General features: G+C 40.1%; 1 protein-coding gene and 2 long non-coding RNA genes across 3 annotated transcripts; 2 read left to right on the forward strand and 1 right to left on the reverse strand.

Annotated features, from left to right (window-relative positions):
* The first annotated feature begins 1,972 nt into the window (after nucleotides 1-1,972).
* On the forward strand, nucleotides 1,973-15,732 carry Mapmodulin (acidic leucine-rich nuclear phosphoprotein 32 mapmodulin). The gene is made up of 8 exons (XM_018023925.2): nucleotides 1,973-2,220; nucleotides 11,012-11,155; nucleotides 11,246-11,365; nucleotides 11,687-11,799; nucleotides 11,913-12,019; nucleotides 12,165-12,241; nucleotides 12,352-12,460; nucleotides 12,847-15,732. Exons 1-8 carry the CDS (start codon nucleotides 2,173-2,175, stop codon nucleotides 12,903-12,905), a joined length of 777 nt encoding a protein of 258 aa, XP_017879414.1. The 5' UTR covers nucleotides 1,973-2,172; the 3' UTR covers nucleotides 12,906-15,732.
* Nucleotides 4,129-5,041, reverse strand: LOC113464269 (uncharacterized). The gene is made up of 2 exons (XR_003389117.1): nucleotides 4,973-5,041; nucleotides 4,129-4,889 (listed from the first exon to the last, which is right to left on the reverse strand). It is a non-coding gene; the product is annotated as an uncharacterized LOC113464269 (long non-coding RNA).
* Nucleotides 5,292-6,857, forward strand: LOC113464268 (uncharacterized). The gene is made up of 2 exons (XR_003389116.1): nucleotides 5,292-5,699; nucleotides 5,786-6,857. It is a non-coding gene; the product is annotated as an uncharacterized LOC113464268 (long non-coding RNA).
* Nucleotides 15,733-16,974: the final 1,242 nt, after the last annotated feature.

Raw genomic sequence — 16,974 nt, forward strand, 5'->3', positions numbered from 1 at the left:
TTTACCATGTATATATACATATATGCATATAGAAGTTGTACGTGGCATCTACGACGACATTTCTATACTATCGATGAATCGTTAGGCTGCGGATTTTTCTGTGAAATAAAACATTTAAAAAATGAAATCTAGATCGAGATTCCTTCTGGGCTTCATAAATCTTGATTTCCTGAACGTATAATGTAAGTACAGTAAGTGAAGTACGCGTTATCATTTTATACTATACTAGAATACTATACGTATGTACATGGTACATGCTCCGTGCTATGTAATAAAATAATTTACAAAAATTCAAACTTCAAACAAAATGGTTCGGCAGATAAGGAGGCGAATGAATAATTTAAAGAATATAATCAGCACTGCATGTTAAACCAAATGACTGTCCTAATCAGGTTGAAACAACGTTAAACGGAAACTTGTTTAATGTTTTGTAAGCTATAAACTTTGTAGAATGTTCAAAATATCGCAGACTTTATTCCTCAAATACAACTTGTACGCTGTTGCACGTTCGGACGCTCGCAAAGAACTATGCCTGCTTTAACTCGTCGCTTTCCCAACGTCCTTTTTAAGGGGTTGAAAATACGTTGTGGCCTTATCGGCCTCGGTCATCTGGTTTCTATCAGGCAGGCCTCTTCCTACGCGGTTGAACTCTCGACTTCGTTTACAGTTTTGACGATCATGTGGTATATCATAACTCGTAAGATGTGCAAAATTTAAACAAATGGTTTGAACTTAAAGCGTCCCTTCTCCCCGTCGACACGTAACAACAGACACAGAGACAGGGACAGAAATAGGAACTAGGAAGAGGAAGCCGGCAAGCATATATATATCTACGGCTACATATATATGTAGGCGAGAACGTTACAAGTATAACGCGTCTACTTCCGATTTTCCGGACAATGGAATTTATAAAATGGAGATCGAGGTACGGAGAAGTGCGAATGAGTAGGACGGACGGACGTATGTTCGACGTACGTTTGGTGCCACGGAGAAGACAAACCCTCGACGACGAGGCCGATACAGCGCAGCTACAGTACAATCAATGAGCGCATATTGATCTCGACCCTTCACAGATTCTACGCACCTGCAGGGGCGGACCACTCTCGAGCATCGAACGTATACATATGTAGATAACGTTGCTCGGTTAAGATAAGAACAATCTATTCAAATGCGTATTGCGTACATGTACTACATGACATACATGCATCATACATATATTGTACTTGTTGAAAATTATCTTTCTCTCGAATTCATCACATAGTATACACATACTAAACGCAGAGATACTTTTGTTTTTTCGATTAACATAAATAATAATATCGATATCGATGTCTCGTGGAGAGGCAATTTCAGTGTACGCGATCAGCAAACGCGAAAGAGGAGCGGCGCCTCGATTTGTACGTAAAATTGTTAATTACTTACTTAGGAAAAATTATGCCGTATATTCTATATTGCGTAAAATATGGCTGTTGCAGGCCTAAGGCATCGTAAAGAATTTCCTACATATACGCTAACACGAGCGCCGGAAGTTTGCGAAATGATTGCGGTAACGGATGTAAACTATAATCGTAAAATTCATCCATCGTTCACGGAAAATAGGAAATAAGAGATAGAGAGCTGTGACAAATTTTAGGTTCGTCGGATCGTATAACCCACAAAGCCTTATATAGCGTTTGAGCAGAAAAGCGGGAAAACGGTGTGTCGTGCATACGCGAACCACGAAAATTTTGTCCGGGCAACACGAAGTAAAACGCGAATGAATCGAAGACGAGATATCGCCGCGAGATTGCCGGGAAGACAGTCAGATGGCGGGTCGGTCGGTATCGCGGAAGCGAACAAAAGAACGGGATTGGTCGCTTCGAAAGTAGTGGCAGACATGTGTTTCGTTTCCCGCCTCGTCGTGGGTTGTTATTGTGTGGGGGCCCCGCCAGTCCGGTGAGTCCGGTGAGTGAGGAGTCGTCGAGTGTAGAGAGCATAGGGCCTAGACCAGAATCGAACCGCCGTTGGGTTGGCTCCTCGGTACGGTGGTGGCTCTGTCCGACGACTGGTGGTGTGACCGACCGTGGTCCGTCCGTCACATATTCCCGGTTTGAAAGCAAGGTTGCGACTAGTTGTTGCGACGCAGGAAGGTGTAGTGATCTGTGTACGGAGTTACAAACGGGTCTGCCGGCCATGGAGAAGCGGATAGCACTCGAAAAACGGGGAAGAAACTCCGGCGAAGTAAGCACGAATCCCGCATCTTTATTTTATCGCACCGCTTTTGCTCGGGAGACACGGGACGATTGCCACCGCGGGTTGTTGTGCGTGTTCGCTTGCTTGTTTCTCTATCGTCGTCGTCGTCGTCGTCGTTCTCGTGCTGTACAGGTTTCTCATGCGCGCGGGTAGTAGAGAGAATCGCGCTCGAGTTCCCTCGCGGCGCCTAGCCGATACCACGCAACGCACTCGTTCCGCGGCACGCCACTGGCTCCTCGAAGACGCACGAGAACTCGGATTTCTCGACGGTGACCGCGTGGCTCCGACGCGATTTATTGGACAAGCTAGACGTGTTCTCGATGCCGACACGAGTTGCTTGCCGAAGCCTGCTGCTGCCGCTGGACGAGAGAGTGGAACAGGCATGGCGTGGCTCTCTACGCGATTTTCCATTTCACGATTATCCCGACGCCGTGTTTCCTTCTGTCGCTTTCCACGCCGCGAGATTGACCATTTTAATCGGGATCTCGTGCGCCTCCTTTCTAGAAATCGCGGCCGCGAACATTCGAAGAAACCGGGGAACGGTTTCGAAACGATGCTCCCGGAATCAATCGTAAATCGAAAAAACTTGTTCGTTCGTTCGTCCGAGCGAATTTAACGTACAGTTGATCGCGACCGATAGTTTATCAACGTTTTCCAATACGCGAAGTCTCCCACGGAATTGTCGAGCTTTCGAGACCGAGTCTCCCTTATCGTATCGCGCAGATACGTTATTGGTAATAAGTACATTCATAGAGAAAAAGCACCGCGTGCAATCCGTTGTTAAACGCTCGATTTCGACTAGATCCAAATTTTATTCACTGTGAAACGTATGGTACTATCATTGTATTATATGTTACATCTCGCCGATACGTGATGTAATACACGTCGGTGGGGAATCAGTGTCGTTGGCATAGAAAGTAAAATGTGTTTAATCAATCGCCAGATATTGCCCCTTATAATGGCTGATTTTTTCGTGATGATAAGTGTTTAATTTACCTGGCTCCAGGTTTCGAAGAAACTAGTGTACGTTGTTCATACGCAGAAAGTTCCCAACGCGTACTCTGCTTTATTGTTTTCATCATCGTGCAATTTACCCTCTCGGTTTACCGTCGATAACCCGTCTACATCTTTGAGAAATACACCAAACGCGAGATATCCTGTGAAATAAACTATTTATTTTTTAAAATGCACCAAATAAAATTTTTGTTTATTGTTTACATTCGTTAAAAAACTAGCAGTTCTTCGTTGTGTTTTCTATACCTAATGACGTTATATTTTTTCGGTTAAAAAATCGTGTCATTGAGAATAAACAAAATATTTTATGAAACATTTCGTTTCGGAAAATTAATTTCAAAAGTGGACGAAGCTAAAAAAATTTTCGTGAATAATTGATTTATTATTATTATTGTTTGAAAAGGTCGTCATCGTACGCGAGTCGTGTGATCAAATTATAGCGTGGCGTGGCTGTCTCTAGGAGGCCTTCTCTTTAAACAACGTGCACCGTATGTGCGTACCAATTAACACAGGGCTCTGGCTATATCCCGAGCAGATCCGCTGTAAAATGAGTTTCGAGAACGATTAGTTTCGATCCGTTCAATTCATGGTGTTCGTAATTCGTTGATCTTCGATACAACGCAATAACCAAGTAGTAGGTACGTGCATATAAAAAGGCTTTGACAAGATGGTGCCCCTTTCGAGCGAGTTTCGAAACATATGCATCCACTGACAACAAATCACAATTCACACGCAACAACTGCCGTCTCGGGCATCGAGTATTATGTCAGAATTTGACTAGTCCTTTGACCGGGCTTTTTCGCACTCCAAATATTTCGAGCATGTACGTAGTGCTATATGTACTACGTTAAATTCATCCAAGGTCACAAGAGGAAGTTGAACTTGAAAAGAATTCGTATTTATTCGGTATCATATTTCTTTCGACGACTTACGTCGTTGATTGCACGTTCGTTATCTGCTGTTCAAGATCAGATTTTCGATCGTTCGATAGAAGATTTGAAAATTGAAATTACTAAACGGGAAAGCGTGAGTCTATTAATAACCGCGCGTAAAACGCGAAAAAGACAATTGATTAGGTCGAATCGTAGGACGTGTTTCATGCCACAATTCATTAACGATAAACCTTTTTTTACGCCGTTTACCTGCACGTAGTAAATATAATTGTTCTTGTGCGTGATTGGCTCGACTCGACGACGAACATTCATCTCATTAGAGACCGCGTCGCGTTTACTACGGCTGTGTAATCCGTTCTTTTTTCCCGGCTAAAATGTATTATGTAAATGGAGAAATTATCAGCGGGAAGAATTGTGCGTGCCATGAGGTGCTGCCATGAGATACGCGTGCAAGTGGACGTCGCCATTGTCTTTCGGCGCGCGCCTGTGTCTTGTTCACAGAGAGACAGAGATACATGTATCGACCAGCAGATATTTCTAGACCATCGTTTTAGAATGCCTCAGAACGGCGGTTTAAACTCCTTCTCAGTCCCGGTTTCGATGTATATCGTAAGAACGATGCCGAGAATCGTTCGGAGAAAGCATTTTCGTGTGTCTAGTCCGCGATCGTGTCTTATGGCGTCTTACTGACTGATCACTGCGCAGCCATCTTGGACGAGTCCACTCTGTCACCGACCGCGCGACACGTCTCTGCGTAATAAAAGCATCGAAATATGTAAACCGTTTATTCACGTTTTTACCTCGCGTTACGAATTTTATTGACGTTCGATTACGCAATACTCGGCACCGTCGTCGTCGTCGTCGTCGTCGTCGTCGTCTACATTCTTTCTCGACGTACGTAGTCAGTGATACAGTTATATGTGTATATATGTATGTACGCGTGGGCGTTTGCATCACGTTAACCACACTACCGACGACGTTGCGATGCAGTTTGCCAACCAGTGCCGTAGCTATCGCCTCGTGAACCGTTGAATAAATTAGGATCGCAAATTTAAACGACGAATCACTTTCCGCCTGAACGAAATCCATACCATTTATCGTCGTTATTCTTCGACAGTAAAAAAGTGAAAATATTTTTTGGTATATGAATATAAGAGCCTACGTTAAAAATTAAACTTTATTAAAACGATTCAGCGGAGGCGCAAAAATGACCATGTGTCCTAGTCAGGAGTTGACTAAAAAGTGTCTCTCCAACAGCCCTTCGTCCTCGTCGAGACCGCGAAGATCATATATCCCGTTATCGGTTTTTAAACAAACAGTTCGGGGCCCGAACGCCTAGGCATCCGGTCTCCATGATCTCGCGCCTTCCTAATTACGAGTCTACGTTCCATTCCTCTTACATTCGGCCTCCCTGTATTTATGTTTGTCCTCAAGCACGAACCCCGAATTGCCTAGCTCTTCTTGTTTTGCTGTAACAAATCGATCGAAAAGTACATCTGAGTAACAAGTCCAATGATTTACTTGACTCAACCAACATTGAACAACTTCCTGATAACAGTAGTAAGAATTCTTATCCTCTGTCGATACTTCCCTTGCTCTGCTTATCAACATTCGCCAAATTAACGCGTATCGCTTTTAATTTTTAGCAGCGCATGTCTCGAACGTTGATTGCTGAGATTACCAGGTTCGACGTCATCCAACATCAGAGACGTGACATTGTTCGACGTCTTCAAGCTCCGGTGTACGTCTTTGTTGATTTTAGTTTTCTTCGTTATATAGTAGCCAACAACTAACTGATGGGAATTCGGTAGCATCATGTAACAGCGGTTCATCACTGTTACCATGATATAGAGTTTGTTATTGTCCAATAGATCGCACAGTATTGGTCTGATATCTTCAACGTCTAATAGATCAAATATTAGTCTGACAATTAAATGATCATGGTAGTGGTCAACAACCGTCGTTTTCGCATTTGTTAAAGAATAATGGCCCACAACCAATTATTCTCTTCATAGTCCAATAGATCACATACTATGGACACAGTATCTTCAGCGTCCAATAGATTGCACACTATTGATCCGATATCTTCGTCGTCTGATAGATCGCATACTATCAGTCCGTCGACTAAATAATCGTGATAGTGTTCAAATACCAACTATCGTTTTCGTATTCGCTAAAGAATAATGGCCAACCACCAACTATTCCTTTCATCGTCCAATAGATCGCACACTATGGACCCAATATTTTTTAATAGTCTAATAGATCAAACACTATTAGCCTAACGTTACTTTTCATTCGACCGTGCTCTCTTTACCTTTCGTTATTAAGAAACGATTGCTCGATTATAGCGTTCATACTGGCTATTAGCACGTGGGGTTGCCACCACATTCAAAACATGCCGAATAGCGTATGTGTTACAGAACAATTCAAACGTTCTCGACGTAAATGCAGTGCCTCGATCGTTAATTATGTATACTGGTACCCCAAAAAGATGCGCTAAATTCAACAATATTTTCACCACACGTTTCGACTTACTATTCCTCACTGGTTCAATCACAGTGAATTTCATAAACGCATCAGCCAACACCAGTAAATACTTACTCTTTCGAATGCTAAGCCCAAAGGGTCCCACGTGGTCAACATGCACTGTGTGAAAAGGTATCGGTGTCTTTCCTATTGGGTGCAACATCCCTTTGTTTATGACCTGGCACTCGTCATCAAAAATGAACATTTCTTTAGATTTAGTGTGAGATTGGGCTCGCGCAATTTATCCAGAACAAGTTGCACGCGCTGTACCCCTTCCTGGACAGTAGTTGACGGAATAGATATACCATCGATGTACGGAAACGCCACGGTATTTCTCAAAAGTCCTAATATGTTGTTAACGAGTCTTTGAAAGGTTGACAGCGCATTGGTAAGAGCAAAGAACATTCTCAAAAATTTATAATGCCCGCCAGGGGTAACAATCCGTTACGGAGTAACAAATGCTCTCTTCTCTACTGATTCTTCGCTCATTGGTATCTGATAATAATCTGATGCTAAATCCAATCTGGTTCTCAATCAAAAATAACGGATATCAATCCTTTATGGTTATCGCGTTCAACCGTCGATAATCTACACACACTTGATAGTTGCCTGTCTTCTTCTTTACCAGAATAATCGGAGTTGCATACGGCAATATCACTTTTGAGCAATTCCACAGTTATTCTTCGTGTGTTATATATCGTTATATTCGATGCACTATAACCTATATATATATAGGTAATTTGCATTTCGACTGAATCAGTTTTCCCCAATGTTTTCATCGACGTCGTAGTCCGATCTGTATAAGATTTCAATAGTTCCAAACACCGATCTTTGTTCTCAACTCCGACATCCCCGAAAACTACCTGATCAAAGTCTGGTGCCTCTTTGACTATAAATTTCTGTTCTGTCCGCTTGCGCATCTTCAATTCACCAATTGTGACACTATCTTGTCGCTTTATGAGCATTATATGTGCCTCATCCAGGAAATCGCGTCCAATTTACATCATAATTCATCGCATTGGAATCAACTTTGATTGCACATATCTTCTTGATATGACACTCTTATGATATGACTTATCTTGATATTGACCTCGGCGTACAAATCACTATTCGTGTCCGCTCCCGTAAACTCTCGCAGCGTTGTTTTTATCCTTAACGATCTGGACTTTTAATTTAATTACCACTGTTCGCTGAATTAACGTACTCCCGGTATCCACGAGACATGTGCCCATTTATCATAGCCGGTAAGAAATACACGTTGATTGAACTCACCCTTATTACATTGATTTATCTGACTTGGTCACAGAATTTGTCCATGTGTCCCTGTTTGTGGCACGTCCGACAAATAGCAGACTCCTTGACACATTTGCTCGAAAAATGTCCAATTTTACCGCAGTTAAAGCATGTGATCAAGAGTCGTTGCTGTCCTTCTTGGAACTTCTGCTGTACAGGTTTTGCCGTCGATGTTGAAGCTGCTTCGTATAACCACCTGATCCACGATGAGCCTGACGATTAGCTGTCGTCTTAGTACTCTCAACCCATGGCATTGCTCCCATCTCGTTCATTACGGCATACAACTCGTTGATATTCTCATATCGATTCGAGCGGGTCACCCTTTTGATATTTTCGTCCCCGACGCCGCCAGTAACCGCATCTTCCATGAATGCGTCCGGAATATAGATATATGGTATACAAAAACCAATCCTTTATTTAACACTTCCTCAGGAAGTTTATATAAAAGATATCTTAACTTATAAAGGAAGTTTACTCCTATGGAATCATGCTTCGGAGAAAGTATTGAATAGACATAAACACATCTCCATGCCGTATTCTAAATAAGCGATAACGGCTATGGGAGATGGACCTCTTGAGCATGAGGAATAGGGGCTGTTCCGTTCAGTGTGAATTCGACAGCTTAAGAGTGAACATATTAAACCTTATAACATTCTTTGCACTAAAGTTACTATACCTATTTCCCATTAAAACCAACACGGAATATCTATTTTCAGCGCCCGTAATTTCGACAGTTTTTCGAAACAATCTCCCAATTTCTGTCCAAGACTCGTTAAATACGTTGCCGCTTCTTTTAATAACCGTGCGAACGGTCGTTTAAATTGTTGCATGAGCGCCATCTTCATCGACTTCCACATCGGGTATCGGGTCCTTCATCTCCTCGTCGAACACACGACGTATCCTTTTAAACTTTTTGCAATCGGTATCAAAATGCGATCATCATTCCACAAGTATCGTCGCGCAAGTTGATCCACTTGACGCATCCATTGGTTCATAACCGCATGATCTCGCGACGGATCGAATCCTAGGCATTGTGAATTCGTGTCCAACGGACCTCGCCTGCGTGCTTCTCAATTCGTCGCTCGCAAATCTTCCTCCAATGAACTATCCGAGAAGCATTCCCGACGATTCGAATCTCTACGGAATTCGGTTCTTTCACGCGACCGTGATCGACTACTTAACCGTTGTCCTCGATCACCGACTGTCGCACGATCCCGCGAATAATCTCGACGCCGCTCACGCGACGACTCCGACGATCCGCACTTGAGCGTTCCTGTCCACACTCACGCGATCGATCGCGACCACGATCACTTTTTCGGGCGCCTTTCCAGTTATGCGAATCGTCTCGCGAACGGCCACACGATTTTGCCCGAATTCTCCCGCCAGATCGATCTTCCGATTGTTCACGTCCTGGCGTTCGACCCCGTACACATTCACGCGAGCGTCGATGTGATTTACCATTCTTCCAAACTATAATTCACAATTCACAACACGATATGCGTAAAAACGTCTAAGAAAATCGCATAAAAACGTCCAGGAAAATTGCGTTCGTTCACGAACAAATACGTGATGTATCCCACTTCTGAAAAGAACCTACGTTTCAGGAAACTACGTCTTAAAAATCAAACTTTATTAAAACGGTTCAGCGGAGACACAAAAATGACGATATGTGTCCTAGTCAGGAGTTGACTAAAAAATGCCTCTCCAACAGCCGTTCATCCTGTCGGAGACTGCGTCCTGTTCCATGACTTCATCAACCGAGAAGACCACTAGCATTCCGTTATCGGTTTTTAAACAAACAGTTCGGGCGAACCGAAAGCCTGAGCTTCTGATCTTCATCATCTCGCTATCCTATCATCCTAATTACGAGTTCACGTTCCATTCCCCTTACATGGAAGTACAGATTTTTATTCGTATGATATTTTATGCATAGAATTTATTCTGAATTTTTTCAGTTTTCAATCGAAAATATATATTTGATAATTATTTGTGTGTGGGGGAGGGTGAAACTTTGTGTACATGTTGCCGTTTATTTATTTCCTGATCATCTTGTGTCTGTCATTGATCCGCTCCTATAAGCCACAACACTCGGTAAATGCTTCTTTCTTCCACTGAGGTGTGTGCGTGTGTGTGCATGCGCGCGCGCGTGTGCGTGATCAGTGCACGGTCGGAATGTCGGCCAGTGAATCTAATTGTAAGATAAGGATATGCGCGCGCAACAAACCCGAAGGCAGTTCACGTGAAAGCAGTTGGCCGTTGCTAAAATTTGATACGCGTTCATCTAATAAGTAAATTACACGAACGCCTCGTGCATTTGTGATGCTAACAGTAGTAGTGTCAACAATTGAATTTCAGATGCCTTGATAGGTTTGCCAAATATGCAGAAACTTTTCTTCACAACGATGAAAAATTAGCCGAAAATCAGTTTTTTTTCTTTGTCAGCCAAAATTATTTGAAATATTATACAGTAAGGAAAATGGAGTTGGATGGACCAGTACGAATAATGTTGACTCGCGTTGGAACGATTCCGGTCGATGTTAAACCTTTCTGAGGCTACGCACCAGTCGCGTGCCGCAGTCAGTACTTATTATCGTTTACCGGCTTTCCTGATGCCGCTAAACAAGACGCGTCATCTACTCTACTACCATCCACTCTGTATCCCGCTCACCCTCTCACACTTCTCGTACCCACTACCACCACCACCACCACCTATATCTCCTGTCGCCTTTCTCTCTCTCTCTCTCTCTCTCTCTCTCCGCCTTTCTCTTTCTCCGATCAATAAAATAGCCCACCTCCCGCGAAAGCTTATCGTTCGTTTGAATTTCAGCAACTATCAGGTTCTTGATGATTCCTGATGTTTCGATCAAATAATTAAACAACAATTTATTGTATGTCTTTATGTATGTATTTATTACTAATTGTAGTATAGGTTTACCTTTACCGTTTCGTATATTGTCCTTACTTTTCTCATAATAAATATAATGTACAATTTTTATTCAGAATTTGTTAATTGTCTTTTTCACGTATTATATATTTTCTTCTCTTTTGTACAGATCAAGGAACTCGTTCTTGACAATTGTCGGAGTACGCATATAGATGGTCTGACAGATGAATTTGTTGCATTGGAGTCGTTAAGTCTCATTAATGTGGGTCTTACCAGTCTAAAAGGCTTCCCAAAATTATCAAGTCTTAAAAAGGTAATTGAGAATACTAATAAGTGTATATCAGTTTCTTGATTTCGATTAGAACGTGTAGAACTAATGTAAAGCGGTTCTTATCTGTTACAGTTGGAACTTAGTGACAACAGAATTTCTGGCGGTTTGAACCTCCTTCAGTCAAGCCAGAAATTAACTCATCTTAATCTTAGTGGGAACAAGATCAAAGATCTCGAGACACTTCAACCCTTAGTAAGTTCTGTTATTGTTAAAATAATAGAGATAATTGATTATAGACTTTATGAATTTATTAGAAGATTGAATGTACAGATTGAGAGTGTGAAGAATGCATGTGATTTATTAAAATGCTTGGGTATGAAATGTGCTTCTCGTGCGCATCACAGTGATCAAGGGATAACGCCATAAAAATAGATTTTTCTCTGGGTTGGAGACTGGCATTACACTACCCCTTGATCTCTCGATACGGGAACGGAATTTCTATTTGTCAGTAGATGGTATTTCATTTTCTGCGAATCGGCGAATTTAACAAACAAAATTAATTGTGGCTTGCAGAAGGAGTTTAAGAACTTAAAGAATCTGGATCTTTTTAACAATGAGGTGACAAATGTGGACAATTATAGGGAGAAAGTCTTCAGCCTTATTCCCAGTCTTCGATGTCTTGATGGGTATGTACACAAAAATTGAAGAAATATAAAGGCAAATGTTTCATTAATGTTCTTACGAAAACTAATCGTACATGTAATCACGTACGTGTGTCTGTATGTGTGTTGTACGATAGATTTGACACGGACGATTGTGAAGTCGACGACAGTGAAGGCGAAGATGACGAAGTAAATGGAAATGAAGATGGTGACGGTGATGCCAATGAAGAAGACAGCGAGGAAGGTTAGTAGATAGGAATTGTATTAAATCCGAATTATTTATTCGCATCTCGCTGTATAAAGGTGGACCGCTCGTTTCCAGGCATGCAATCTGCCTGCATTGAAATTGAATCGCTTTGTTTCTATGAAATTTTTATTTGAAACGTTAGTTTCAGACGAAGAAGACGATGAAGATTTCGACGATGGTGGTGTAGGTTTAGCAACTGTGTACAAGGTTGATTTAGAAGTAAGTATATCATTAATAGGATCATTATTTCCAATTTGATGGCTATCGTTTTTTTCCTGAGTTCTAACATACTCGTGTTCTCTACACACATGATGATAATGATGTTACAGGATGACAGTGACGAGGAGGATTTCCTCTGCGACGAAGAGGAGGAGGAGGAAGAGGAGGAGGAGGAGGAGGAAGACGAAAATGAAGATGACGAGCAAGAGGAAGAAGCAGGTAAATAAAAATCTTAATCCAACGTAGGTAACGTGACTTCTTTTAAACAACTGCCATAATTTGACGCTAAAATTTGTTTAAAAAATGGCATTCGAAAACAGAATATGAATCATTCCCTTAAGGTTGTTAAATACTGGCGACTATAACTGGCAAACGATTTTCGAATTCGAATTATTTAATCATAATTCCGATTCAAATCCTAGTATTTTTCGTAGTCAAAATCAAATCAGAGAAAATAGTTTACTTGGAAGTCGTACAATAACTTCACTTTACGCGGAGATTACATGTCGTCAGAAGATAAGAACCTTGATCGGAAATTGGATGAATCGGATTTTGATTAATGCTGACCACCAAGAGTAATCCAAATAATTTTGCATGACATATAGAATCGTCTCCCGCTCGAGGTAAGAAGAGAAAACATGAAGACGGAGATTCTGGGAACTAGAACCGCACTAAAAAGAGCTGGTTTCTTTCTTCATACTGTTGAATGAGTGTAAAATTCGTATATAAATAATAACAATAATTGAGACGCCGAGTGAACATCTGGGAATCAAACTAATTGACCGCGACCAATGACAGAGACTACAGTTAGTGGTGTGTGAATTTATCAGTAAATCTGATTGACTGACTGACTGAGGAATTGTCTGTGGAACAACAGGAACGATTGATTACCATTGCGAGAGGAGGGAGAAGAGCAACGTGAATGAGAAACGTGAAAAGAGGATAATGATGGCATAAAATAGGACTGCATTCCAGCTGGGCGCAGCGCGTTTTAGTTATACTAACGATATTTTATATAGAGTATATAGTTAGAGTATTTAGCGGTGTTGCATAGAGAGAGAGAGAGAGAGAGAGAGAGAGAGAGAGTGAGAGAGAGTGAGAGTGAGCGAGCGAGCGAGCAAGCGAGCGAAAGATTGGATATCGATGGGAAGTGGAAATAGAGAAAACAGAGGAGGGGTAACATAGTGTGTGGTGTGGTGGAGTTTTACACTTGAAAAGGAGCATATTTGTCTGTTAGCTCCAGTCGGCCAAAGGCTGGTCACGCTGGAATGCAGTCATCGTTAATCAGTACTAAGGTTACATAAGTTACATTTTAAATACATTATTATTGTACCATGATGATAAGTATAGAGTAAATAAGGAACAACTTTTGTACAGGTTTACACCATACATCGAGGTGCCGATTACGCCTCTGTGATTTTTGGGACAGAAAATAAAGAGAAATATATGTCGCTCATACATTGAGCTTATGTATATCTACGAAAGACGTATTAAGATAGGAATTCGTAATCGTAAGAAATGAGCAAGTGAAGAAGGTATGAACGTTTCGTTTATTACAGAGAGTAATAGTCTTTTCGAGATGTGCTGCTGCAGGCTGTTTCTCACAAACACGGCTGGTTAGATGACCAGCTAAATAGCTCTTAGAAAAAAATAAGTTACATAATTTCGAGAAGTGCGTACAGTGCTGTAACCATTTTCTCAATATCTGGTTTCATATGTTACTGGCAGTGACATGAAAATCACTTTTACTATCATTTTTTTTCTAGATGTAATTCGTAACTGTTATGTCAGAATTGGCCTCGGATTTGTGTGGAAAGTGAAAAATATGAAATTTTCCGTATGTAAAAGTTATATAAAAAGATAGTTTATTTCTTTCCATCTACGATGAATAATTTTCGAGTTGCTTGATGAAGCTAGAGTTTGACGACGAGAATCAGCCTGTATAAACGAGAGCAACAAGTTTTAGTTCGATTCAGTTTTTTTTTCTTTTCTTTTGTCTCTCTTTTTCTTTTTATTTTTTCTGGACAATGATTCGATGAACTTTGCCATTTCGCGAGGAGTCGTAGTTTCAAACGTTTTCCGAGCTCGTAACAGTAGAATGTTGAAAAGGTAATGTAACAATCAACACTGCTTCATGACTTCAAGTCATTTTTAAGTTTCAAAACGTGTATGTACAATGATGGCAATGGCAATACGCCAGACGTAACATGGCTGTTAAGGTAATGCTGTTATTTACTCTCGGGTATTACATGTGCTACGTGTGTGTTACGCTCTAATCTAATACGAATTCGTTTTATTAGACATCGATTATCGTAGTATCTTCCCGCCTGAAATTGCAGGTGTTCTCAGCTATCGTAATTAACTTAAACGTATTTTCATTTCAACATCATTATCGAATCATCACGGTTTTTTACGATGATAATAGAATTAATTACTTGTTGAATAGCACACATCGCTTGTACACAAATATAAAAATATTTGAAACATGATGCAGGAGATAAATCAAAATTGGTGTACCTTTAATTTCTGTCTCTGAAGTTACCATAAGCGCTGAAACATCTCGCGATGATTCAACCGTGAAATTAATGGGTAATCATCATCATTAATATTATTATTAATATTAAATTACGATTATGATTTAAATAAAGATGAAATGTAACAAATATTTACACTTGCGCTTTCGCACTTTTGAATTGTATTGTAAAATGAGGAAAGATGGAACGTGGAGACGGGAAAATTTAGATTAGAGTAGAGAAAATCTGGAGACACAGGCGCAAAAATAAAACGGATGGGTCAGAGACGATGTAGTAGTTAATGGTGGTGGTGAGACTGTGTATCGCTGGACGGACTAGCCAGTTAACTACGTGATCGTGGGATGGATGGGAGTGAGAATAGCGGCGAGTGAGAGTGTACGCGAGGATCGGTTTTATAAGAAAATGATACAAAAATAAATAAGAATAAAATTATGGTAAAGTCGAGGATCCTGGCGCCTTCTCCTGGTCGCCAGTTTGGTTATGGCCTTATCCAATTTTTCCAAGACTAAAGCAAATTTATATTAGGTACATGTACAGGTCCAAATCTGTAAATTTCCAATCTGCAATTTGTAATTGCGGTTCGCGCGGATGCTCGTAGTAGATTCGTGAAAGAAGGGAGAGAAGATTATGAAGAACAAGGCGACGAACAAGAAGAAAAAGTAGTTGAATGATGAATAATTAATTAAAATGAAATTAAGATTATAAATAATTGAGAATGTGTTCCGCGCGTCCCGCAACTCACACACATACACTTTTGTCAATTGCGATTTTGGATAGACCATTTACGTAAGGGAATCTATCGTCCTTCTCTATTATCAAATCTATTACATCTCTGTATTGTCTGTCTGTTCCGTTCCGTTAAAGTGGATTTTTATCATAACGTTTGTTTCGATTTCGAGCAATTCTCATCACAAAATAAGAAGAAATAATTTATTAATAAAATCATTTACAAATCAACGATGTTCTGTGATTTATACTTGAAATATCGACTATTCAATTCCTATGCATTACATTTACTACTACTACTACTACTACTACTACTACTACTACTACTACTACTACTACTACTACTACTATTACTACTACTACTACTACTGCTACATATCAATTCATTTTCTCAAGTATTTCAACTGTTCATCATAATTTACATCTTAAGTTTGCTAAGCACGCCACAAATGTATTAATTATAAGTTCTCACCCGTTTTTATAGTTGTAATTAATTAAACACTGTACTAGCTAATTGCATTATTGTGTTAAATATAATTAATTAATACTAGGTTGGTCCACATGAAATATCGTTTTCTTTGCGAACGTAACAAGGTAACAACGCCGCATGTATAACAGTAACAACAGCAGATGTTTCTCTATGGCCGGCAGACATCATATCGTATAAAAATTTAATTTTAAGTCATCAGTTTACATTATTTTCATTCATCATATTTTTAACTTTAGCGGTGCTGCCACTAAAGGTCGAGAAGCAATCGAGAAGAAGGATCTATTCATTTGCGCATGCGTCTAGTAAACGTGCACACGAGCGTAGTGTAGTAGCAGTGTTGGGCACATTGTGGAATTTTTGAGGCGTGCACACTACATATGACAACCGGTAGCCTAGTGACGTACTTATTTTTTCTAATTAAAGGTATCATTAGATTCCAAGTGTGCAAAAGCATTCTTGGAAATCATGACGCTTTTTTTTAAAATAATCTTGAAAATAAAATATGTTATCTGGCTGCATATTATTTGAAATCATTTGTTTAGTTTATTTGGACGTACAATTTTCTCTATTTGATTGATTATTTAGAAATAAGTTTGCATTCTGTTTCTTTAGTAAATGAAATATTTTTCAAAATCGAATTTCAAATACTTTCTAATTCTGCATACGAGGTCAAGAGTTGAGTATCATTAGATTCCAAGTGTGCAAAAGCATTCTTGGAAATCATGACGCTTTTTTTTAAAATAATCTTGAAAATAAAATATGTTATCTGGCTGCATATTATTTGAAATCATTTGTTTAGTTTATTTGGACGTACAATTTTCTCTATTTGATTGATTATTTAGAAATAAGTTTGCATTCTGTTTCTTTAGTAAATGAAATATTTTTCAAAATCGAATTTCAAATACTTTCTAATTCTGCATACGAGGTCAAGAGTTGCATAAATCGAATAGGTCAGGAGTGGCGTAAATCGAATGAGTTTATTA

The sequence above is a fragment of the Ceratina calcarata genome, unplaced genomic scaffold (assembly GCF_001652005.2).
Source record: "Ceratina calcarata isolate Rehan_Ccalc_2016 unplaced genomic scaffold, ASM165200v1 scaffold311.2, whole genome shotgun sequence".
Lineage (NCBI taxonomy): Eukaryota > Metazoa > Arthropoda > Insecta > Hymenoptera > Apidae > Ceratina > Ceratina calcarata.

Coding starts and splice junctions, on each gene's coding strand:
- Mapmodulin (XM_018023925.2), top strand. CDS start 2,173: ATGGAGAAGCGGATAGCACTCGAAAAACGGGGAAGAAACTCCGGCGAA. Junction 11,800..11,912: donor AGTCTTCGATGTCTTGATGG/GTATGTACACAA, acceptor GTTGTACGATAG/ATTTGACACGGACGATTGTG. Junction 12,020..12,164: donor TGAAGAAGACAGCGAGGAAG/GTTAGTAGATAG, acceptor TTGAAACGTTAG/TTTCAGACGAAGAAGACGAT.